General features: G+C 32.8%; 1 protein-coding gene across 1 annotated transcript in view; it reads right to left on the reverse strand.

Moving 5' to 3' along the window:
* The window catches only part of LOC131160476 (protein RGF1 INDUCIBLE TRANSCRIPTION FACTOR 1-like), a 30,693-nt gene extending 12,166 nt beyond the window's left edge, over window positions 1-18,527 (reverse strand). The window contains exons 1-2 of the mRNA XM_058116193.1: window positions 18,266-18,527; window positions 15,888-16,157 (exon numbers count right to left, since the gene is read on the reverse strand). Coding sequence (XP_057972176.1) covers window positions 15,888-16,157; window positions 18,266-18,361 — 366 coding nt within the window. The 5' untranslated portion in view covers window positions 18,362-18,527. The remainder of the gene's footprint in view (window positions 1-15,887; window positions 16,158-18,265) is intronic.
* Window positions 18,528-22,323: the final 3,796 nt, after the last annotated feature.

A 22,323-nucleotide genomic window follows, 5' to 3' on the forward strand; every position in this document is an offset into this window, starting at 1 on the left:
CTAGTTGATTCACTCAATCTTCTTCTTCTTCAACCTAGGATGTATGCCTATCTGCCATAAGCTTCTAGAATTTTCTAGGGACATAGCTTTAGATTCTTCTCTAATTTTACCTTCCATGGGTCCACCTTCGTCAATTGAGTTTGCTCATGTATCTTAGTTTGTAACTTTTCACTTAATTTCCTTGGTATCTTGAAGCAGTATGCTCTGTGATGACCGCCATGATGATGCCTCATCAAAGACTACATGTTTAGAGATAAAACAACAATTGTTTGTGGGATCACAACATCTCTATCCCTTTTTTTTGATTGTTATAGCCCATAAATATACAATGAATTGCCTTCTTGTCAAATTTGCTCTATTAATGATCAGACATAAATACATAGCATACACGACCAAATATTCGAGAATGACTCACCATTAGTTTGATGTTCCATAACTTTTCATGGGGTGAAGTGAGTCCCAAGTTTGCTTGAGGTAGTCTATTAATCACATGCATTGTTATCTTCTTGCACTGATCAGCCCAAAAATGTGGTGGCATGTTCGTGGCATATTGTAGCACACTTTTACATATTTCTACCAAGATGACGATTCTTTTTTTCTATTACTAATTTTGTTGTGGGGTGTTTGGTAAAGTCAATTATTGACATATATTACATCAACTTCTACCCAATTTATTTTTCCACCATCTTCTTGAATTCTTTAATGTCTCTAATTTTTCTTTCATGAAGTCAACCTAGACATACCTGGAGAAGTCATCTATGACATGTGCTAAAATCTACTGATGGACTTTTATTTTACTCTCCTAAATATATCTGAGTGAATAAGTTCAAGAGTCTTCTTGGATCTAAATATTGAAAGGCAATTTATGTTCTTTTCCATATTAGCATCCAACGCACACAATGTTTTCTTGAAAATCTACCTAGGGTAGGCCTTTGAGCATCAAATTCTTCATCATTTTTTTGAACTTGTGATTACTTACAAGCCTAAGTGTTGCTTGATGCAAGTTTGTTGTCTAATTCTTTCTCATCCTATTCACATATGCTTCTTGAGCAAACATTACATAAATAGAATCAAGTCCCCCCCCCCCCCAATCCCACCCCTTACGATTGGTGTACCCACAAGCTAGAAACCTAGGTACACCTTGACATCATTTAAGCTAAACACCATGTAATTTCGAGAAGCTAGTAGAAGGTTGTAATATCGATAGTAGATTTCTCTTCATTCTAGGAACATGCAACACATTTTATAGCTTCGATCCTTGTGGCCTGAATCTTGGTACCATCACTGTCTTCCTAATATGAGTTTGCTAATATGAGGCATTGGCAATTTAGAGTGGTTAGAAATTACTACAGCACACCCTCCTTTATATTCATAAATACTTTTTAATTTTTCTTTGTCTCTAGCCATACGATTGGAACATCTAGAATCCACTATCCAATTATTATAATAAATTAGTTTATTACTTGTCATAATGAGTGCCAATTCTTCCTTTGTCTCAAAAGTTGCATGCTCTTCATTCAAAATATCATTCATTATTGTGAAGGCTACTTCGAGGTACCATTCTTCTTCATTATCATTTTGATTGCTGCGACATTCCCTTCATCTTATTTGTACCAAAAATCAAGCGAAGTGTCCTCTCTTCCTATAGTTATAGCATTGGTTGGAGGACCTATGTGTGCAAAACAGACAATTGATAATTACCAGGCAGAGGAATCTATCATAGAGAGGTGCACTAAAGCACCACAGACCCCAACTCTTACCTCAACTCTGGTACTGAGTAGGTCTTCCCAACCTCATTTACTGAATAGGAGATATTTGGATTACTTGTTACCAACTGATGCAAGTGAACTAGAGTGCTATGACGGAGCACGTTAAGTGGATGAATCTAGCAAGTAGGAATTTGGCATGAAAGATGAGATAAAATCTCTCACCGAAAATAGGACTTAGGAGCTAGCTAGGTTACCCAAGGGAAAAGAAGCTCTTTAGAACAAATGAGTGTACTGCATAAAAGAAGAGCATGATGGTTCGATAAGATACAAAGCAAGACTCGTGGTCAAAGGATTCCAACAGATAGAAGGAATTAAGTACTCAGAAATATTCTCACCAGTTGTGAAGCAAACGATCATTCAGTCAGTTTTGAACATTGTTGCAGTAGAGAATCTACACCTTGAGCAGGTAGATGTAAAAACTGCTTTTCTCTATTGTGATTTAGAGGAGGAGATATGCATGCACCAACCTGAAGGTTTTGCAAAGAAAGGAAAAGAAAAAAAATTTTATAGGTTGAAAAAGAGTCTTTATGGTTTGAAATAGGTTCCAAGGCAGTGGTATAAGAAACTTGATAATTTCATGCAAAAGAATGACTTTCGCAAGTGCAATGCTAATTATTGTTTCTATTTCAAGAGGTATAAATCAAGTTACATAATTATATTGCTTTATATTGATGGCATGCTAGTTGTAGGACTAGATATAGACGAGATCAGAAAATTGAAAAAGCAGTTATCTACTGAATTTAAGATGAAAGATTTGGGTCCAACAAAGCAAATGCTTGGGACGAGAATCACTAGAAACAGAAAGGAGGGAACCTTGCGGTTGTCTTAGGTAGAGTACATTAGGCGGTTTCTCATAAGGTTCAAAATGTGTGATTCTAAGGCTGTAAGCACACCATTAGCCGGCCATTTCAAATTATCAAAGACTTAGTCTCCAAAGTCAAAGGAAGAGAAGAAAGAAATAAATAATATCCTATACGCTTCAATTGTAGGAAGTTTGATGTACATCATGGTTCACACAATACCAAATATCGATCATACAATGGGAGTCGTTAGAAAATTCATGTCAAATCTAGGACAAATCCATTGGGAAGTGATCAAATGGATAATAAGATATCTCCGTGGTAAAGTTAACAAATTTTTATGCTTTGGCAAAAGTGATCTAACATTGCAGGAATATGTAGATGTAGACTTTGCCAACAAGATAGATCACCGAAGAAGCACTACTAGATATGTCTTCACCATAGGCACTATTGCCGTTAGTTGAGTATCACAAATACAGGATATCATTGCACTATCCAGTACAGACGCAGAGTAAGCAGCCATGATAGAAGCCAGCAAAGAGATTATTTGACTACAGGGTTTGTTGACAGAGTTGAGTTTTAAGTTTGCGAAAAGTGTACATTTTGCATTGTGACAGTCAAAGCGTCATACACTTGGCAAAGAATTCAAAATTCCACTCAAAAACCAGGCAAATCAGACTATCACTTTATTAAAACTCTTCTAGATGAAAGGGTGTTAAAAGTTGAGAAGATCCTTGACAGCAAAAACTCGGTATACATGTTAACAAAGATAATGACTACAGAGAAATTGGAGCCATGCTCAGATTCAGTGGTTCTCCTAAATCAAGTGAAACCACCTAGAAGATGATCGCTGCATGAGCACTCCAACAAGCGGGTGCAGTTGCCCAGAGACTAGGGCGAGCACACTATGTTGCAGCACCAAAGCAACCGACACTTGGCTGCCCCCACATGTTTGGAAGGGGTGATTTGTTGGGCCACACATGTTGTTTTAATAAATGATTATAAAAAAAAAATGTGAAAAACATGTTTGGAGGGGGTGAACACATGTGGTTGCAATAAATGGTACAAGAAGGAAAAAAAGTGTGAAGAAATAATAAATGGTAAGAGAAAGGAAAAAAACATGAAGAAATAAAAGTCAAATTCCATATGAATCACATGTTTTTTTTTTCGAGCACCAAATCCTCCGCAAATAAGAATTTGAAGCTTGCAAAATAATGTTATGCTACTCTCACCCTATAAAATAAGTTGTGTATTTGTAGGAACCCGAACCAAGAAAAAGAAAAGAAAATAAATAAAAGGGAAGGAAAAGCAAGAAAAGAAAGGAGATGGTTTGGTACAGGACCAAACCGTCAATGGTTTGGAGAACTCCAGGAAAACTGTCGAAGGTTTTGTGTGAGAAGCAGGTGATGAGGCCAAATCGTCGATGGTTTTAAGAAGCCTGGAAAAATCATCGACGGTTTCCTGCGGGCCAGCATCTCTATAAATAGGTTTCAAATTGTTTTTATTTCATTTTCTTCCTCTCCCTTCTTTCTCCCTGCTAGGGTTTTGACCCTCCAGTGTGTTTCCCTCACCCCCTTTGGGTTTCTTACTCTTCTAGGGCCTCCTTAGTCTCCGGGACGGCCTCCGGTTGGTTTTATCTCCTTTTCCTCATGACTTGTTGGTTGTCTTTCTTCGCATCAAGCTCTAGTGAAACTAGGGTTTTGGTTCTCCAAAGTTGCAGGCACCTTTTCAGGGAAGTGATAAGCAGATCTTCAGTAAACATGTAAGGGGAATAAGTTATGTCAGCTGTTTTAAAAAGATTAATCGATTAAAGTATAAAATATGAGTGTATGGATATTATGTTGGTTTCAAATATGAATATATGATTATAATATGAGGTATATGAGCATATGAATGTTATCAAGCTATGATTTATTATTTAAATGTGTGGCATGAGAATATTTCAGCTTATTGTAAAAATTAAACTCTTTAAGATCACTTGAATTATTAAAAGGAATATGGGAAGACCATTATGAATATGGTACTGTCGTATTGTGCAATTGTATATCTGAGGGATATGTTTGGTGATATCAAGACAAAGGAGGACGACGATACGTAAAGCTCTAATCCTCGGGACTTAGTCCGAGGGCTTGCTGGATTGGGAAGGCTTGCTGAGTAGGCCTACTGTACAAGGTAGGGTGCTAGAAGAGTGCCTAATGTCAGTGAGTTCCTAGGTATGCACGAGATGTGGTCACCGAAGGATAGATTGCTATATATGTCAACATGACCTACATTATATAGAGTTATTTATATGATACTCGTATTGAATGTTATTTATATATGATACACTAAAACTCATTGGTCACACACTGATAATAATTTATTCCTTCTTACTGAGAGGTGTCTTACCCCATGATTATTTACTATCTTTTAGATGCCATATAGAGCATAACAGTATTTAGAGTAGCGTAGTGGAAGTGTGGGTGGGACTAGATAGAGAGGTTTAGATTAAATGTTTGTTGACCTAATTGATCATATCTCGTTTTGATAATAACAAATACCTTGGTATTGATGTTTGCCCTGAGCTTGTATGTAGGTTCACTTTACGCATGAAATTTAAAAAAATCCTATCTCATGATGGCGTTTGGTGACCCCAAAGAAGAATGAAGAATATTGTGTTCATTTGTAATTGTATTTTTTATATTCTTCTTCATTTCTGGACTGTAATATAATATGGTCTGTAATAACTGCATCATGCATGATAGGTCTATATGCTCGGGTAGCCTTAGATTGACCCTTAGGTTACTACACATTAAGTACAAAAGACCCCTCCTAAACACATATCTCATCATGAGTGAATTTAAATTAAAGTATGAACATTAGACCAAAATTGTATAGGCTTCGGGCGACCGAACCAGGCAAGGTAAATTGCCTCAGTCGACCGAACGGAGGTTGGTCAAATAGTTGACCTGACTTTGGGCTACCAAACCAAAAAGACCTTAGCATCTTCAGTTAATGGAACATTTACCCTGACCTTTTCCAACAACTAGGATGCCTGAACGTTTACGTTCAAAATACCCTCGGGCAACTGACCATGCAAGTTCGGTATACCAAACTTGAGGACGAATGACTGAACCTCGGACAGTTTTGAAAATCGCCTTGTTCAGCCACCTAAACCATTTTTCAGGCACCCGAAATTCAAAATTTACTTTTCTTCATGTGTTTGTTCGGGTGACCGAACCTATGGCTTGGTCGACCGAAACTCTCTTGTTGGCCTAATTTTTACTACGGTTAATTGGGGTTAAATAGGGTTAATTTTATTAAGCTCATTTAAAACAATTCTAATAATTTCCATGGTGTCCCCAACGGTTATAATTTTGGTCATGTCTATAAATATAAGTTCATTTGCTCAATTAAGAAGTGATTAGCATTTTGGATTAGCCTAAAATCCTCTGAATCTTTGAGTGTATATTTTTTCAAATACAAGCCCAAACACTCTTTCTTTGCTATTCCCTTGACAAATTAAGCTTATTAAGAGTGCTCTTGAGTGATCCTACATTGATTCCACTTGCGTAAACTCTCTTTGTTCTAGTTGATTGATTGTTTTTTATTGAGAGTTTTGGCCAAAGTTTTCCCCTAGTTTAACTAATAATCATTGTGTGGGAAAACCTTTGTAACTAGTGAGTCTTTGCATCTTTATTGCAAGACTCATTAAACTTGTGTTTTTTATTGTGCAAAATCTTTTTCACGGGCATATTTTTCAAATATCTTTTGTGCTTAAAGTATTTGAAAAACATTTTGAGATATTTGATTTGGATTGTGCTTTAAACTTCCTTTAATTAATTGTTTGTTGAATGTCATATCTTGAATCAAATGTTGAACTCTCACATATACATACACTCACATATTTTGGAGAGTTTACATATTGGATCTCACCTTATCATAAAAACTATCATCTGTGAGTTCATATTTATCTCGACTATATATTGTAATACATATCTACTTGTATAGAAGCACTCAAATTTGTACACAAAATTTCATATCCATTGAATGTATTCCAGGCGTGGACCGAGGGGGTTTGATCTACCCTGTAAGGATTGTTAAGGCCTTCTCCGCCCCGCAAGGAGAGTGCGTAAAGATTGAGATCAGCCCTGTGTTAATTTGAGCTGGCTGTAATCGGTGCCACTCCACCTATTAAGTGAGCATTAGTGGAATCCTTGGACTTGTGAGCTGAGGCGGGGTCTAGGCAGTATTGGTCGAACTTAGATAACATATTCGGTGTCACTTTTATTTTTCCTACATTATATTCTACGTTATGCTTGATTTAATTTCCTTATTGAATATACTGCATATCTGATTGACATGTTATTGAATTTGGTTGAGAAATACAGGAATTGTGTTGCATGTACTGAAAATTGATTAATATATCATATCTACGACAACATACATAATTAGACTATCTTAGGTTGTGGAATATTGTTGCTAGCTTAGTTGAACCTAAGAAGAAATTTTTAAATCTCCAATTCACCCCCCCTCTTGGGATTGCACGAAAGTCAACAATGTTAATTTCGTTATTTTGGTTTATCTTGAAATTCGTAAGGATGTTTTAAATTGATGTTGGAGATATTGTTAATACTTTATTTATGTTTTTGATGAGTTCAGAACTTTACTATGATACTAGGATTTTTATTATAATAAAGGATGATTTTTAGTACTTTGATAATTGTTATGGAGATTTGTTGCTGTGTATTTGTTGGTATCAGAGATTTATTTAAAATAACACTCTGGACCCCAATTGCGAGTTCGGTCTACATTGAAAAATTTGAGTAGATGATGGGTGCTTATATATATGGTTGGATCCAAGACCCAATAGGCTTAAGCTTTTGGGTCAAGTTGGTACTCACTCATGTGTATCAAGTCTAGTACCCATGAACTCTTCCAGTGTTAACAATCCTTGCTGCAGGCCTTTACATTAGAGTCTACATTTCCTAGCAACTTCATATAAAAGTCCAGGATTTCATTATTAGAAATATTCTTATCTGAATCAATTTTATCCCTATGTGAATTTATCAAACATTTAGTTGCGGAGTTAATATTTTTGGATTTTACCATAGTAGAGTAAAACTTATTATTCCTGTCACCTAGACCCAAACAATTCATCCTTGCTTTCTGTTTAAGAATATCTTCTTCAATCTTTTGAAATCTCAAATACTTCTCCATTTTCATATTAGCTTCTAAAACATTTCCTCCTTCCTTCATAATCCCAGCTTGAGCCTTAGCATTTCATCCCTTGCTTTAACCAACCTATTCAGCATCTTATGATAATCTTCAGCAAATTTTCTCAATTTCCCTCTGAGAAACTTAACTTTTCTAAGCAAACATAAGAAAATCTCCTGAGAAGTCCAACAATTTAAAAATATAAATGGGATATTTGTGCTGACATTTTGAGTAGTACACAAATTTAACACAGTTGGGCAATGATCTGACTCTCCTGGCCTGGTGAATTAATATCACAAACATTACGGGACATGAGCATTCGATCCAGTTTCTTTGCCTTATGACCATTTTCCCTTTTAGTTGACCAAGTTACCAGCATCCAAGAAGAGGGATATCATCCAAACCAGAATTATAGAGGAAAATTTGAAACTCCTTCATACCATTCATACTACTAGCAGATAACTCATTTGTACTCTCATCAACATTCTTTATCACCCATCACCACCCAAGGAATCCCTTTATAGCTTGTATCTTTCTTGGTTTGAGTTTGGTCCACATACAATGGATACCCACAATGTAACATGCTATCTTCCAGCATGAGCAACTCAGAAAATCACTTGTTGATGTTTGACAACTTCCAACAATTTTACCTTTTCTGGATTTGAAACCAAACCATATTCTGGCTGAGGTTTCCATATCCTTATAATTCTGTTAAAAAATCCAATTCCTTTTTACTGTCCTAGTTACCTCTACAAATTCTCAAGCCTTTATTTTAGCTTCTGATATGCCCATCATCTGTAGATTCTTTTTTAAGTCCATTTTTGCAATTTTTGACATCTTTAGGGACTGTTGAGACCCCTAAAAATATTCCAACAAGCAGCTATACACTTGATTTAGTGGGAGATTCGTTGATTGCCTCAGGTTTAACCTGTTTCTTGGGAGGCCTCCCTTTCACCCTACCTTATTTCCTTCATCAATAAACTGACTATAGCAGAGACTCGAAATAAATCTGCATTCAATTCTTTCCCATCATTACCGTAAGCAATTAATATAAGAGAATGTAGGAGCTTTCCCCAAAATTTTCCCAATAAAGATCCATACCATTTACTTGAGCCCAAATCAAAAAAGAAGGATCAACAACTACATACCCTTCCATCAACTGCAGAAGATTCATAATATTGTAGTTCAGGCTCTCTTATCACTGCTTCTTTGAACAAATTCCTCCAGCTTCTATCATTTCCTTGAACATTCTCAACATATTCCTTCTTATTATTCTTTTGTTAATTAGTTAATATGTTTTCTAAAGCTTATATTCATATGTGCACAGTGCACTCCAAATCCATTTAGTTGGAGAAGTCCTCACAAGTGAACTCTTGGAAATAAGTTACTTATTTCTCTATGATAAAACCTTAAGGGTCTTATCAGTAATTGTTTATGCCTATGGATGAAAATTTTATTATAAAATTAAAAAATAAAGTTTGCTTAAAATAAATGAGCCATTCTCAATGTTTAAACTAGGGTTTGAAGAATTGTGGTAGAAAGATCTAGTTGGGACTTCCAAATCAACTAGAACCTTCTTATTTAAACTTAGATTTGGTGGTTCTTGTGAAAATGTGTTCAAGAATGGGAGCCTAGAAAAATGGGTAAACAATAATAGAATACATCAAAGACATTGGTAAAATATGAGAATTAGAAAAGATAAAAAGGGAATGCATGGCATAGTTTTTCTCTATAGCTTGCTAGCTAGTATGATGTTTGTCGTTTACTTCTTCTTCAAGAATCTCATGTTCTTGATCTTTAAGTTAAATATTGAGTTTACACTAATAGATATAGTGGAACTCACATGGCCTCCACAAATTTTTCAATCCTATTTCATAACGTGGGACTCTAAAGTTGGACAACCAATAAGTGAACACAAATAATGTTTGTTGAATGCATCCTCTGCCTAGAATAATTCGATAAAAAAAGAGAGACATTATAGACTAGGAGCATCCTACAACAAGGATCTCTAAGGAAGTAGGTTAATAGTGCCTTAGTCTAGTTTTGGTTGAAAAAAAAAAGGAAAAATAGAGAGAGAGAGAGAGAGAGAGAGAGAGAGAGAGAGAGAGAGAGAGAGAGAGAGAGAGAGAGAGAGAGAGAGAGAGAGAGAGAGAGAGAGAGAGAGAGAGAGAAGGAAGCTAGTTTCATACCAAGATAGAAGTTATAGTTTTCAATAGAGTAGCCTATAATCAAGATTGGTTAGTTATAGTTGTCAATAGAGTAGCCTATAATCAAGATTGGTTAACTTATCCAAGTATATAAGTCAATTAATGTTGAAACTTATCCTATTTGAAAAGTGAGAGAGAATGAAATATGAAGTATATGAGTTGAAATAAATTTGACTTCATACTTAAGTTTTTACCTTCCCTGTGAGATTTCGGTAAGTAGTTTATGGCATTCTCAAAACTTTTGAGCTAAGTTGAGATGGATGGAAATAGTATCAAAGTTAAATCCCTTCTAATACAACATGCCCTAAGGATTAGCCAGGCAAGAAGTTGGTGGGATGTTTAGATTACGAACACAAATAAAAAAACGGAAAGGAAAAGAAAAGTGCTAGACAATAAGTTTGTTAGGTCATCTAGTAAAAGGATTTTTTTCCCAGATATGTAGGGCTACTAGAACAAGGAGTGGCTCATGGCAAGACATGCTATAGAAGTTGCTGAACAATAATGTAGCTCATATGCAGTTGAATAGTGGATAAGGAAGCTAATCAATCCATAGTGAAAGAAAAAAAATCCAATTGCTTATCAAGATATCATGTAATCAAGATTGGTTAGCCAATCCAAAGCTATTAGCATATTAATGCCTATAAAGTTGTCGAACATTAGAAATGGGAGTAAATGATAATGGTTTGTGTACGTTGATTTAAATGAGTTAAAAGTATTGCTACTTAAGCTTTTAGCTCATTTATATATGATGACAAGTAAATTAGCTTAGCCAGTTGTGAACCACAATTTAAGAACTATTAGTAGACAAATACTAAAGAAAATGACCAATAATAGAAATAGGAGGGAACGAAATTGATTTATATATGTAGGTGTTATTAAATGTGATATATGTAAAATGTTGTTTAAGCTTTTAGATTGGTTGTCTGTTGTACTTATTCCATGCTTTCGAATTAGAATGTATTGACTACATTTCTAGTCTATTGTGACTTAGGGCAATGTTCGTACTAATCTTTTGTTATTGTGACACTAAAGCTAGACGTATGGCAAACGAATGTTGGTATTGTGGTCTACCTAAAAGAATCCATAGTACAAGCAATGACACTATAGACATGGAGTGACCTTTCACGAGGCTCTCCAAAACAATCAAATATGGGAGAAGGAAGTCTGTAGTGAACACCAAATAAGAAAGAAAAAAATAACCTAACTTGCCTAACCTAAAGAATTTGAATAGGTCAATTGATCATAACCTATTGGTGTACAAATGCTTGAAAATTCCTCTAGAATTAGAAGTGGAAAAGAATGAATTTATATTAGTTGAGTTGAATGAGTAATAAGTAATATGATGCTTAGGATTTCACTTCAACCTTTAGCAGTTAAGGTAAGTTGTTGAGAACTATTCAGTGCATCCACACGTTGAGATGGGTGGAACATTGAGTGATTAAAAAAGAGTTTAGAATAATCAATGAAATGAATGTTTTCCTTTTGTTATTGGGGCGTCATTTGTTTTTGGCTCTTACAGATAAAGTTTAGGAATGACAGTATCCTAACTTCAAAAACATTTCTAACAATAAATGTTTTTCTTGGAGAGAAATCACTAGTACTAGGGTCTATGAGGCAAGTTTTGGAGTAACAGTAACATAACCAAAAAGTAGCATATAAATCCAAGTAAACTATGTTGAATCAGCATTTAGCTTAGGTCATGGCATACGATTTCTTATAAAAATATTTATATCCCTACTAGCATATTCAATATGTCAATTTGAAATATGTGTTTGTTAAGATACGCACACACACACACACAAACACACATCAATTATTTGTTTTATATATTCACTAATATCTCAATCATTGTATTTCTAAAGCATGTGACACCTAGTATTTATATTTCTATATAGGGTTTTGGATTTAATTTAAAGTATTCGAGACATTTAATTTGGTGCAAATCTCAATCTAGATTGTATAATATGTTCCCTAAGTTGTGATAACTTGACAAAATTATGCATTTATACAATTAATAAAGTGCAAGATGCAACAAATAGTTAAAGAAAAGAAAGCATTTCACATCTTTAAAGTCAAACTAAAATTTAGAATAAACTAAGAGACAAAGCATATATACTCTATCATAAAACAACATTGCACTTGTTTATTAAATTGCCTTAAAAAGTCTTAAATGCCAAACTCAAAAGCTCTCAATTCAATCAAAAGGAGAAAATAATTAGAAAGGATTATTTCTTTTAGAAATTAGGACATTTCTTTGTAAACAACCATTTTGATACACCAAGAATTACTCCATTTAACTTTAATTTAGCTACTACATATCCCATTTTCGCTTAATAGTATGGCCTCAATGGCAAATTATTTTAAGTTATATTATATTAATAGAATTGGCCAAAGGTATTTGACCTACATAATCCATGCCCTTGATCAATCTTAGATTAACTATGATTCATGTTGACTAGCAAGTATGCACTAAAGCTCACCAGATTGATTAAGTTATACAGTGAAGTATTTTGATTATTCTATTGATTGAGTAAATTATTATACAAAATAAGTTTGATTACTCAAGAATTGCATTTAGACACCTTATCCTGAAAATCTTACTACCAAATTCATATGTATTTTATTTATTTAAATTATTTGGAGATAGTAGTATCCCACTTCTATTTTTTTATTATTATTAATATGTATGTCATAGTCAATGGACCAACTACTTTATAGTTTGTTCTTCAAGATTTGTAGTAATTGAAATTAAAACTTCACCACTATAATATAATTTTTTGAATTATTTTTCTATTTCTACTTATATAAATGAATTACTCTCATTGAATTTAAAATTTGGATCTCTTTGTTACATTCATAGTGATGTTATATCTTAGTCACATGTTAGCCAGAAAATCACACATATCGTTTTTGTACCTCGAAAGGGAGGTCCTTCTTATGATGTTATGAACGACTGTCCAGAGTGTAGCGGATAAACTCGAACTTGGATAACAAACAAATTTAATAATAGGACAATAAGGAAATATCAAACTAAGCATCAATGCTTCCATAAGACTCAAGGCCCTCATCTAACCAAACACAAGCCTCTAGCTAGTTAGATCTCCTGATCTCAAAATTTTAAATCCTTAATGTGGCATTTGGTTTGTAGCAACATGATATCTCTAGAATTATTATTTATTGGGAATCATGATATTTGGGATACAAGATTCTCAAAAACTTAGGATCCAACATTTAATTTAGAAGCATGTTATTAATACATTCTTAGAAATATGTTATTCCCATGCTTGGTATCCTCATGGAAATGATGATAAAATAAATTTCTACACAAAAAAACCAAAAACAAAAAAAAAACAACACAAAACAAAACAAAATCTTAAGTTATACAAGTGATGTTTTGAAAATGCAATATTAAAAGCAATCATTAAAACAATATCATAAATTACCACATACTTCAAACACTAATTCAATAGTGCAACTGTTATTAGACAATAATAATAATATTCATAATATGCAATTCATTCATACGTATATCAAATTATGTTGATTAACCATATGCATCTCAGTTCATAAAAGGTACATGATAGATTTGAAGTATAATTGGCAGTTGTCTTTGTCGCTTCAAAATTTTTGTGGTTCCCTAACTTGAGAATCTGGATATCCACCCATTAAAATGTGAATAAGGGTGTTGGCATTTAAGACATTTGTGGGTATATATATGTACTATTTATGGAAAAGAGATTCCTAATTACAAAACATGAACCAAATGTAGGAATATCCAATAATCAATAAGGATTTTCAAGAATTATTGGTTAAATCCACCAACCAAATGCCACATAAGAGACTTCATCAAGTTAGTAACTTTAAGGGTTTTTTTAACAATCGCTCAACCCGATCAATTCGACCAAGCCAAATCGAACTGATCCATTGACAGTTTCCCATTTTGCATAACCCGATTGTTAGGGTTAATTTGAAAGTTTAGTGTCTAACCCTCCCAACCCAACCCAAGGCCTCTAATGCATATGTATAATATATATAGGCCTATAAGTACTAGGGACTAATGGAAAAAATTGTAAGATCGATGGATTATCGATTGGCACATTTTGAAGTGTTTTAATTTTTATATTTTTCTATTTTGTTTCTATTTATGTAGTGATGTTTATAGATGACATTTTGATCTTCTTGGAAGACAATGGATATATTTGCACTTTATGATTTAATGTGGTTGATATTATATGTTAAACAACAAATATAATATTTTCTTAGTTATTTTTAGAACCTTTTTTAAATTGTGCTATAAAAAATTGAAATTTATTAAATTCTTATTATGTTATATTGTATTGTTAATTGATACTATTTTTTTTTTATGAGAAATATAGCATCTAGTATTTTTCACTTAAATGACATTAGCATAAGTAGCATTTTCAACGTAATATATATTATTATATTTGACAAAACTTTCTCACATATATTCCTTTATGTATTTATTTATTTTTTTTGTCCTTTTGTTTCTTTTCTACATGGCTTTTAACGAGTTAAACCGTAAAACCCATCTAACAATTAAACCAATGTAAGATGACTCAAACTGCATGCTCAATGATTCAGTTTAGAATCGACTTTTCCCCAAACCAATAATATCATATTGGTGGGAGTTTTAGGTCTAATCCGATCCAACCCTATCCATGAACACCACTAAATAGCTTCGTCAAATGCATGGACATTTACGATAATAACTTAACATTGCTTTTCATTATTGTCACGTGCCTGTACTAAATTAGCTTAATTGATTGTTTTTGATAAGTACCTTAAGCACAAATTAATATGCATTATCTTAAAGCTAAAATACCTAGTTTGATATTAAATATATAATTTGATTAATTATAATGACTAGTTTATTGGTATTAACTAGTTTATTAACAATAACATATTTTATAGCTCACAAAAATTGACAAAAAGCTAATTTGATTACCTTAAATCCATTTTAGAATTAGTTAAGTATTTACAAAGTGAATTAAGATAGAAAATATGATTTTAAATCATATTCACAAATTAAAAAAAAAATCAAAACAATGAATAGTATTTTCACAATTGTCATAAATGTAAAACATAAAATTTTCCCTAAATTTTCATTAATAAGGTCTAGTATTTATTTAGTATATGTTATTTTTTCTTAAAGAAAATATGTTGTTTTGTACTATATACATACATACACACATACGTACGTTTTAGTTCTTTATAGTGTTGGGTCATTTTTTTTAGAAACTTTAGTTGAATAAAAAAATTAAGAAACAATAAGTTATCTCAATTGCACAATACATTGTGATGAATTGAATATATAGTTGTGTTCTCAAAAAAAATAGAAAATAGTGGAAAAAAAAAATTATCTTAAAAGATCTTGACTAGTTTTAAGTCATAACTATCAAAATGCAGGTGAAAGTAATATAAATGTACAATCAGATTAAATATTATACATTGCTATGTAATTTTTCTGACTATATAATTTTCTTAGTTTATGTATTGGAAGCTCTCACAAACTTTCAGCATTATTCTCTTTGCTTTAATAAAAAAAAAAAAAAATTGCTAAACTAAAATATTTAAAAATATTATGTAAAATGGAGCTAAAGGGCTTGGTTTACAATGCATCTTAAGCCTAAAATGATATAATAAATTTGAAAGATAAAATATCTAAATGAATTATTAAATAAAAAGAAGGAATGAATTTTTCCATCTTATACTTGAGTGGAGACTTTGTTATATAGCAAAGGAAGAAAATTATATATATATATATATATATATATATATATTTAACTAGAATATTCTTGAAGGTAAGTTTATGGGTGTTTAAGAATCAACTACAATTAAGAGGATCAATAAATGTAAAATATATACGATTTTGTACACCAATAAGAAAAATGTACCTGAATCTTTGAGCAGTCAATATGCTTCTCCATATCATTTAAAGGTACAACATCTTTATACACGTGTCTATAGATTTTAAGTTGCTTGTGCTGGCGATGGCCACCTGAAGAAATACAATACTGGCAAACAGGACAGTCACAGTTGATACAATACTTATTTAGGTCATTTCTTCGAACTTGATGAGTTGAGCAACCACCAAAAAAGGTTTTGTTCAAAAACGCTTCAAGCCATTCTGGTTTTTCTGTCGTTTGACGAATATCATTCTCAATCTGCCCAATATATATAGATATTAAGACAACAAGAGTAAAAAAAGGAATAATGAAGAGAAAAAAATAGAAGCACCCTTGTCTTCGGAAAAAGAGTTCATATTTCAAAACTTGAAAAAAAAAAATACATTTTTGATATATTTAAAATGTTATTGAAAATTAGGAATAACTCAAATTTCTACATAATAACATAAGACAAAATTATTGTTGCAAGATAAAATGACAAGTAATTAAATTAAATAATTCATGATGGTTCACTTGTTATTATTCTAGAATGAATACAATTAAATACCGAGTTATAACTAGTGAACTTCACACCATTCACAGCTTAAAATTTATTCCATAATATACATTATCTTATCTAAAGTTAAACATTTTGTCGCAAGCAAATTATTTAAACATGTAAAATTTTATATTTTTGCCTAGCCAAGGGTGGCAAAGAGAATGTAGTTAGATTCATATATCCTAAAATGTGTGATAGTTCCTTAGGCATTGTATCGAGCAAAAGGCTAATTTTCTATAGCCTTTATTTATATTCCCTTTTTGTTTTTTTGGCAAGGCGTGTTCCTCAATTTCTAATAAATTTTTGATTAGTCAATGATGCATCATGTTATATTGTACCAAACATATGCAAGATATCCTAATGGTTAAAGCTTAAAACTTTACCTCCTATTGTGTAGCCCAAAATATGAAAATATTTTGAACAGATGAATGCAATGAAAATTTGAATAGAAAATATGAAAAAAAAAAAAAAGCCAATAAATTTGATTCCATTCAATTTCTATCTTTGTTCAGGAATGCAATTTGTGTCGTACATGAGAAATATAAGATATGTAATCATGTTTATATTTTTTTACCATTACAAGTTGTCATTTATTACTAAAATACATTTGTTCAATATAAATAATAAGCAATTACTTTAACCCTTTTTATATAAGGCATCCAAGTAGATAATGATGAAGCGATTATAACGGAATACTGAAACGTACACGCATGAATATATTTACGTACGTACGTGTACATGCATGCACGTATGCTTGCAGAGATATACATATGTTTGCATATATGTAGAATCAATCATTTTATTTAGTGCAAGATTTTAATTTTGAAATACGATTTGCATCACATAGCCTATAAAGATTATTATTACATAACCAAAATACAATAAATTGGTATCCTAGGGTATGCACATATAATTTTGCTCTAAATGTGTATATTCTCATAAGAACCTACACCAAATCTTCATAAAAATTTTGATAAAAAGGTTGGAAGTGCCCAAACCGTTACAAAGAATAATATGCACACACACACACACATGCAAATTATGTTAGAAATGTTATCTTGTTCTTCATACGACAATTAATATAAACTATTGAACATGGTGATGAGAAACTCATGATATAAATAGTGCCATCGTAATATTGTGGCGGCCACCTTATATATAAACCCTAAACAAAAAGCTTCTTGCAACAAGCCTTTGAGTAGAAAAAAATATTTTAGATATGGCTTACTCTATCAATCTTGTGTGCATAGAGAAACATTAAACGGTAACGTGCGTGAAAAAAATCAACACTTTTTTCATTTATAATTTTTACTTATTTTAAAGAGAGTAATGTGCATCTTATATCCTTTGAGTCAAGTTAAAGCACGACAAAAAATAAAATTGCATTTTTCAAAATACAAATTCATAAAATGTTTTTGACACTTCTTGCATGATAATAAATCCATTTGAAAATAATGAGGAAACTCATCAAAGCAGCTCTGCTATGGACAAAGAAATCTAATCTTTCAAAATTTTGAACAAGCCCTTCATAATAGGCCTATATATATATATATATCATGATCCATAGATACAAAATTTGGTGAATACTTGGATCATGCATACAGAGCTAGCTTAAGAATGAAGAAATAATTTTTTTTTTTTTTAATATTTGAAAGCATCAAAGCTGAAGCTTGCTTTTTCCAATGGCATGAAACATGAAGAAGAATTTAAGCTTCAATAATACAATAAATTATTAAAAGAAGAAGAAGAAGAAGAGGGAAAGCGTTTATGAAATGATGATTGAAGTAATATTGTATAAAAAATTTCTTTTCAAGTGAACAGTGAATACCTGAGGTGCTGCTCCGGAGTAAAAGGGGTTCATAATTTTGCCCTTTCTATTCAAATGAACAGTACTTGACCTAAGTCTCACAGTAGCCAAGATCATTTATAAGCAAAAGCTGAAACAGTAGCAATCAAAAAATGGCGTACAGAAGAAAGAAGACAGTACAGACGAAAGCATTTGATGACAAATATGTATATAATAATGTATATACACACACAAGCGTATGAAATACAGTTCATCTTAGTTATGGCCAAGTGAAACCAGCAGCGATAATAAGTCCAATGCAACGATAAAATTGAGTGGATGCCAGGCGATTTGATTCCTTCTGGTCCTCGATAACAGTGATTAACGTTGTTTAGCCACGTGTCAATTTCAAAGTGGTAACGGACCAGTGACTAAATAAAATAATGAATATTTAGAAAGAAAATAAATAATTGCTTGCAATTATAATTTAAATAATGGTAATTTATTTTTTTTACAAAAAAATAAAAATAAAATGAACGCAGAGCAGAATCACAATAATGGCCCTTTCTTTTTAGAAAAAAGCTTTTAGAAATTTCCCATTTCTTTATTAGGTTCTTGCAATTAATATTAGCCTTTGTTTTTACCATAATCAAACTAACAATAATATATATATATATATATATATATATATATATTTATATATATTGATAACTTAGAGATTTCAGTTACTATCGCACTGCTTTGAACACTATGGTGCGGCACCAAATCCGGGAGGTAAAAGCCGACCATCCATTGACGTACCCCTGATAATACACCGAAGTAAACTCGTAAAGGAGAATTGAATCCATGACCTTGGAGTCACCAAAGTCACAAATAGTCCTTACTGTTTGGTCAACCTGACTATAATTTTGAATATTGTAATATAATGGTAAATGTGAAAATTAATTATTTTAAGTTTAGGTAATATAAGGTCACCTTTTTTCACATGGGTCGCGTTCAAAATTCGTAATTATTTTTTTACTAAATTAAATAAGACTAATATAGCAATGCTATAAATTGATTTGAATTAGGGTTAACAATTAAAAACTGTTATTGTCCTACATGGAGACCATTAATGGTTGAAGTGTGTAATCAATGGAACTTGATTGCTTTACTTTTTTGGTCAAAAACTTTAATTACTTTATAGTTTATAATAAAAAAGAATGCCATGGTTTAGTATTATTTTAAAACAACTTAATAACTCTTACCATATAAAGGAGATAGCAATATGGAAAGCATATAAATATTTGTCAACCTAGTTCCTTTTATGAGGACATATAATTTAAAATGTTCTAGTTACTCAAATCATTGACAAGGAACATTTTCCATTTATGAAAAATTCAATTTAAAGTTTTTCTTTACTTAATAAAATAGTTCCCGTTATCCCAACTCTTAATTATAGATGCTATTGCTTCTTCCTAATAATCTTTTTGTGTCGTTTGGTAGTAAATATGTATGTGCATTGTGTAAGTCTTTATTAGTAATGTTGTGCTATAGATGACTGCTAATATGGAAAGAAAAAAAAAAAAAGTGAACAAGAGGAGTTTCACTAATTAGATACTTAATGCATTGTATGGTTTCAAATTTCTTCGTAAATAAAGTAAAATATTTGTTACTATGCTTGTTTTCACAAAAAAAAAAAAATTATATTCCATTATGAGGCCTTGATTAGAAATCAGGGGAGCTTATTGGCACTGTATGATCAAATTGTTAGGGTACCCTTTAGGAGACAATGAGAGCATTTTTTAAATAAATTCCTTTTTATATATGCTTCACATTTTAAATATATAAAACTAAATGAATTTTTCTTCTTATAGGAAGTTTGAGTTAAAAAGCATGTGAAAATTTCTTTCTTAAAAAGGGTTTCCTTAGTTAACTTGTAGAGCTTTCCACCAATTTTAAGAGGGCTCCTAAATCTCAAACCTAGTATCATGAGCCAAGCTTTAGTACTTCCATAATTACACACAGAGAGAAAGAGAGAAAGAGAAAGGTGAAATGAAATCCTATAGCGCTAGAGAGATGGTGCAATGATATATGTGCCACATCAAATGATCCAAGGATCAATTGCTTATAGGTTGATTCGAACAATCATCCTTGCTCGAGATACTAGTGCCTATGATGAAAGGCTTTTATATGGTTGAATGCAGTGATTAATCTAATGTGGTTGTTATAACGAATATAAGCTCCATTTAAGTGGGTCTAAAATGCTTGTTTCTAGGGTTTGAGGATAAACCCTAAAAGTCCTTAAGCTCTATTAAGAGGCATGTGGGCCCCCTCTTAGGGGGTCTCACTATTAAGTTGAAAATAGTATTTAATATTGTGATCTAATCTAATCTTTAATAAATATGTTCTATATGATTTCATATCTTTTGATTCGAATTTCATAAAAGACCAATGACCCTCCTTTAGTAGGTATTTGCTTTGTTGGAGCCATTGTAAGTATTTATTTTGTCCTCAGATTTTTCATAAAGGGTTTCCTTAGTTAACTTATACAGCTTTTTACCAATTTTAAAAGGGCTCATTGATCTCACATCTAGTGTCATGAGCCAAGCTTATTCAAGGCATTGTGCTTTCTTGTGTTCACTTGTCTTGTGCACATTGGTTGGGTAACCATCATTTAAATATTAGCATAGGCTTTATTCTTTAAGTAGGATAATGCTTTAGTGAAAATTGGGAATATGAATCCTTGGTTGTAGTGATGTTTCCTCGTACTAAAATGGAAATTGTATAGAAGTCTCTTTAGGGCAATCCAGATAGGATACAAGGTCCCTCGATCCTAACTTAGGCAAGATGTTATAAGAAATTAGGTGGTGTATCACCTTCGCCTCTAGAGTCAAAGATCTGTAGCTTGGAGTATGGGTCAAATTAGCTACTAGATTCGTCATAACTAAATTGGTGAAGGTACTCACCGTGAAGTACTGCTCGCCTATCCAGGTGGTGGAAGAATCGGGACAGATGAAGTCGCCACACTAGATCTCAAAAGACTCTGTCAGGTAGGCATCATCAAAATGGAGATCCGTCTCAAGCACTATGGAGTAGTAGCCCTGGCCATTTTGTGCAAGATTGGCATAGAAGAGCCAGATGAGCAACAGGTACATCCCCCTAGGCTGAAAGGCAATGAACTCATACCATCCTTGATATCAAAACATGTCTAGAACATTGTTGAGGGTTTGCATGAATTCAATATCAAGGATTTTTCCTATAAAGGGGTCTTTGAGGCGAAAGATTCTCTCATACTTGATTCGCCGATTGGGTGTGGGAAACCACTGTTCCAGTGGAACACCCGCAGCGGAACGTCTCAAATCTCTGGCCATGGAAACAAATCTCAAGGAAAACTGTGCTAGATATGAGAAAAACTGAGAAAGCTCTTAAAAGTTGTGGGAAGAAATGAATAGTTTTTCGCGAAGAACCATATATATATCAACGCGGTTCGGGTGCCTGAGCATAACTTCGGTTGCCCGAACAACTTTAAATACGAGCACCCACTAAGTCTATTCGGTAGCCCGAACACCGGTTCAGTCGACTGAATATTAGGCGCCATTTTGTGAAATCGAGGGTCGGGTGCCTAAATTGAGAATGAACTGAATGGACCGGTTGCCCGAAATCCCCGTTCGATAGCCCAAATATAAGTTCGTGACCCGAAGAGGTTTGGCAGCCTGAACTTATTTGAACATGAAAGTTCAATCACCCGAATAGTGGTCAATGGCCTGGTAAAACTACAAATTCGGTCAGTTGAAGTGCAATTGCATTGTTTGGTTCTATCGCCCGAGCTTGGTCAACTTGTTTTGTTTTGACCAGTTTTTCAAAGCTAGAGAACCTATGGTTTATCTACAAGACTTAGGGCATTGATAGGGCTTCAATATGAGTTTATGATAGTTAGTTATTTCCTAAACACTTTGACTTGTGAAATGGATAGAGTATACTTAACTTAAGATATTCTTGATTGAGCTTGAGTTAGGTAATTTGAAATTTAAATACAAGGCAGACAAGCCAAGTCCAATTGGGAGTGGATTTTTATTTAAACAGCCAATGAATTTATATTTCAACCAATGAATATATTC

The sequence above is a fragment of the Malania oleifera genome, chromosome 7 (genome assembly GCF_029873635.1).
Source record: "Malania oleifera isolate guangnan ecotype guangnan chromosome 7, ASM2987363v1, whole genome shotgun sequence".
Lineage (NCBI taxonomy): Eukaryota > Viridiplantae > Streptophyta > Magnoliopsida > Santalales > Ximeniaceae > Malania > Malania oleifera.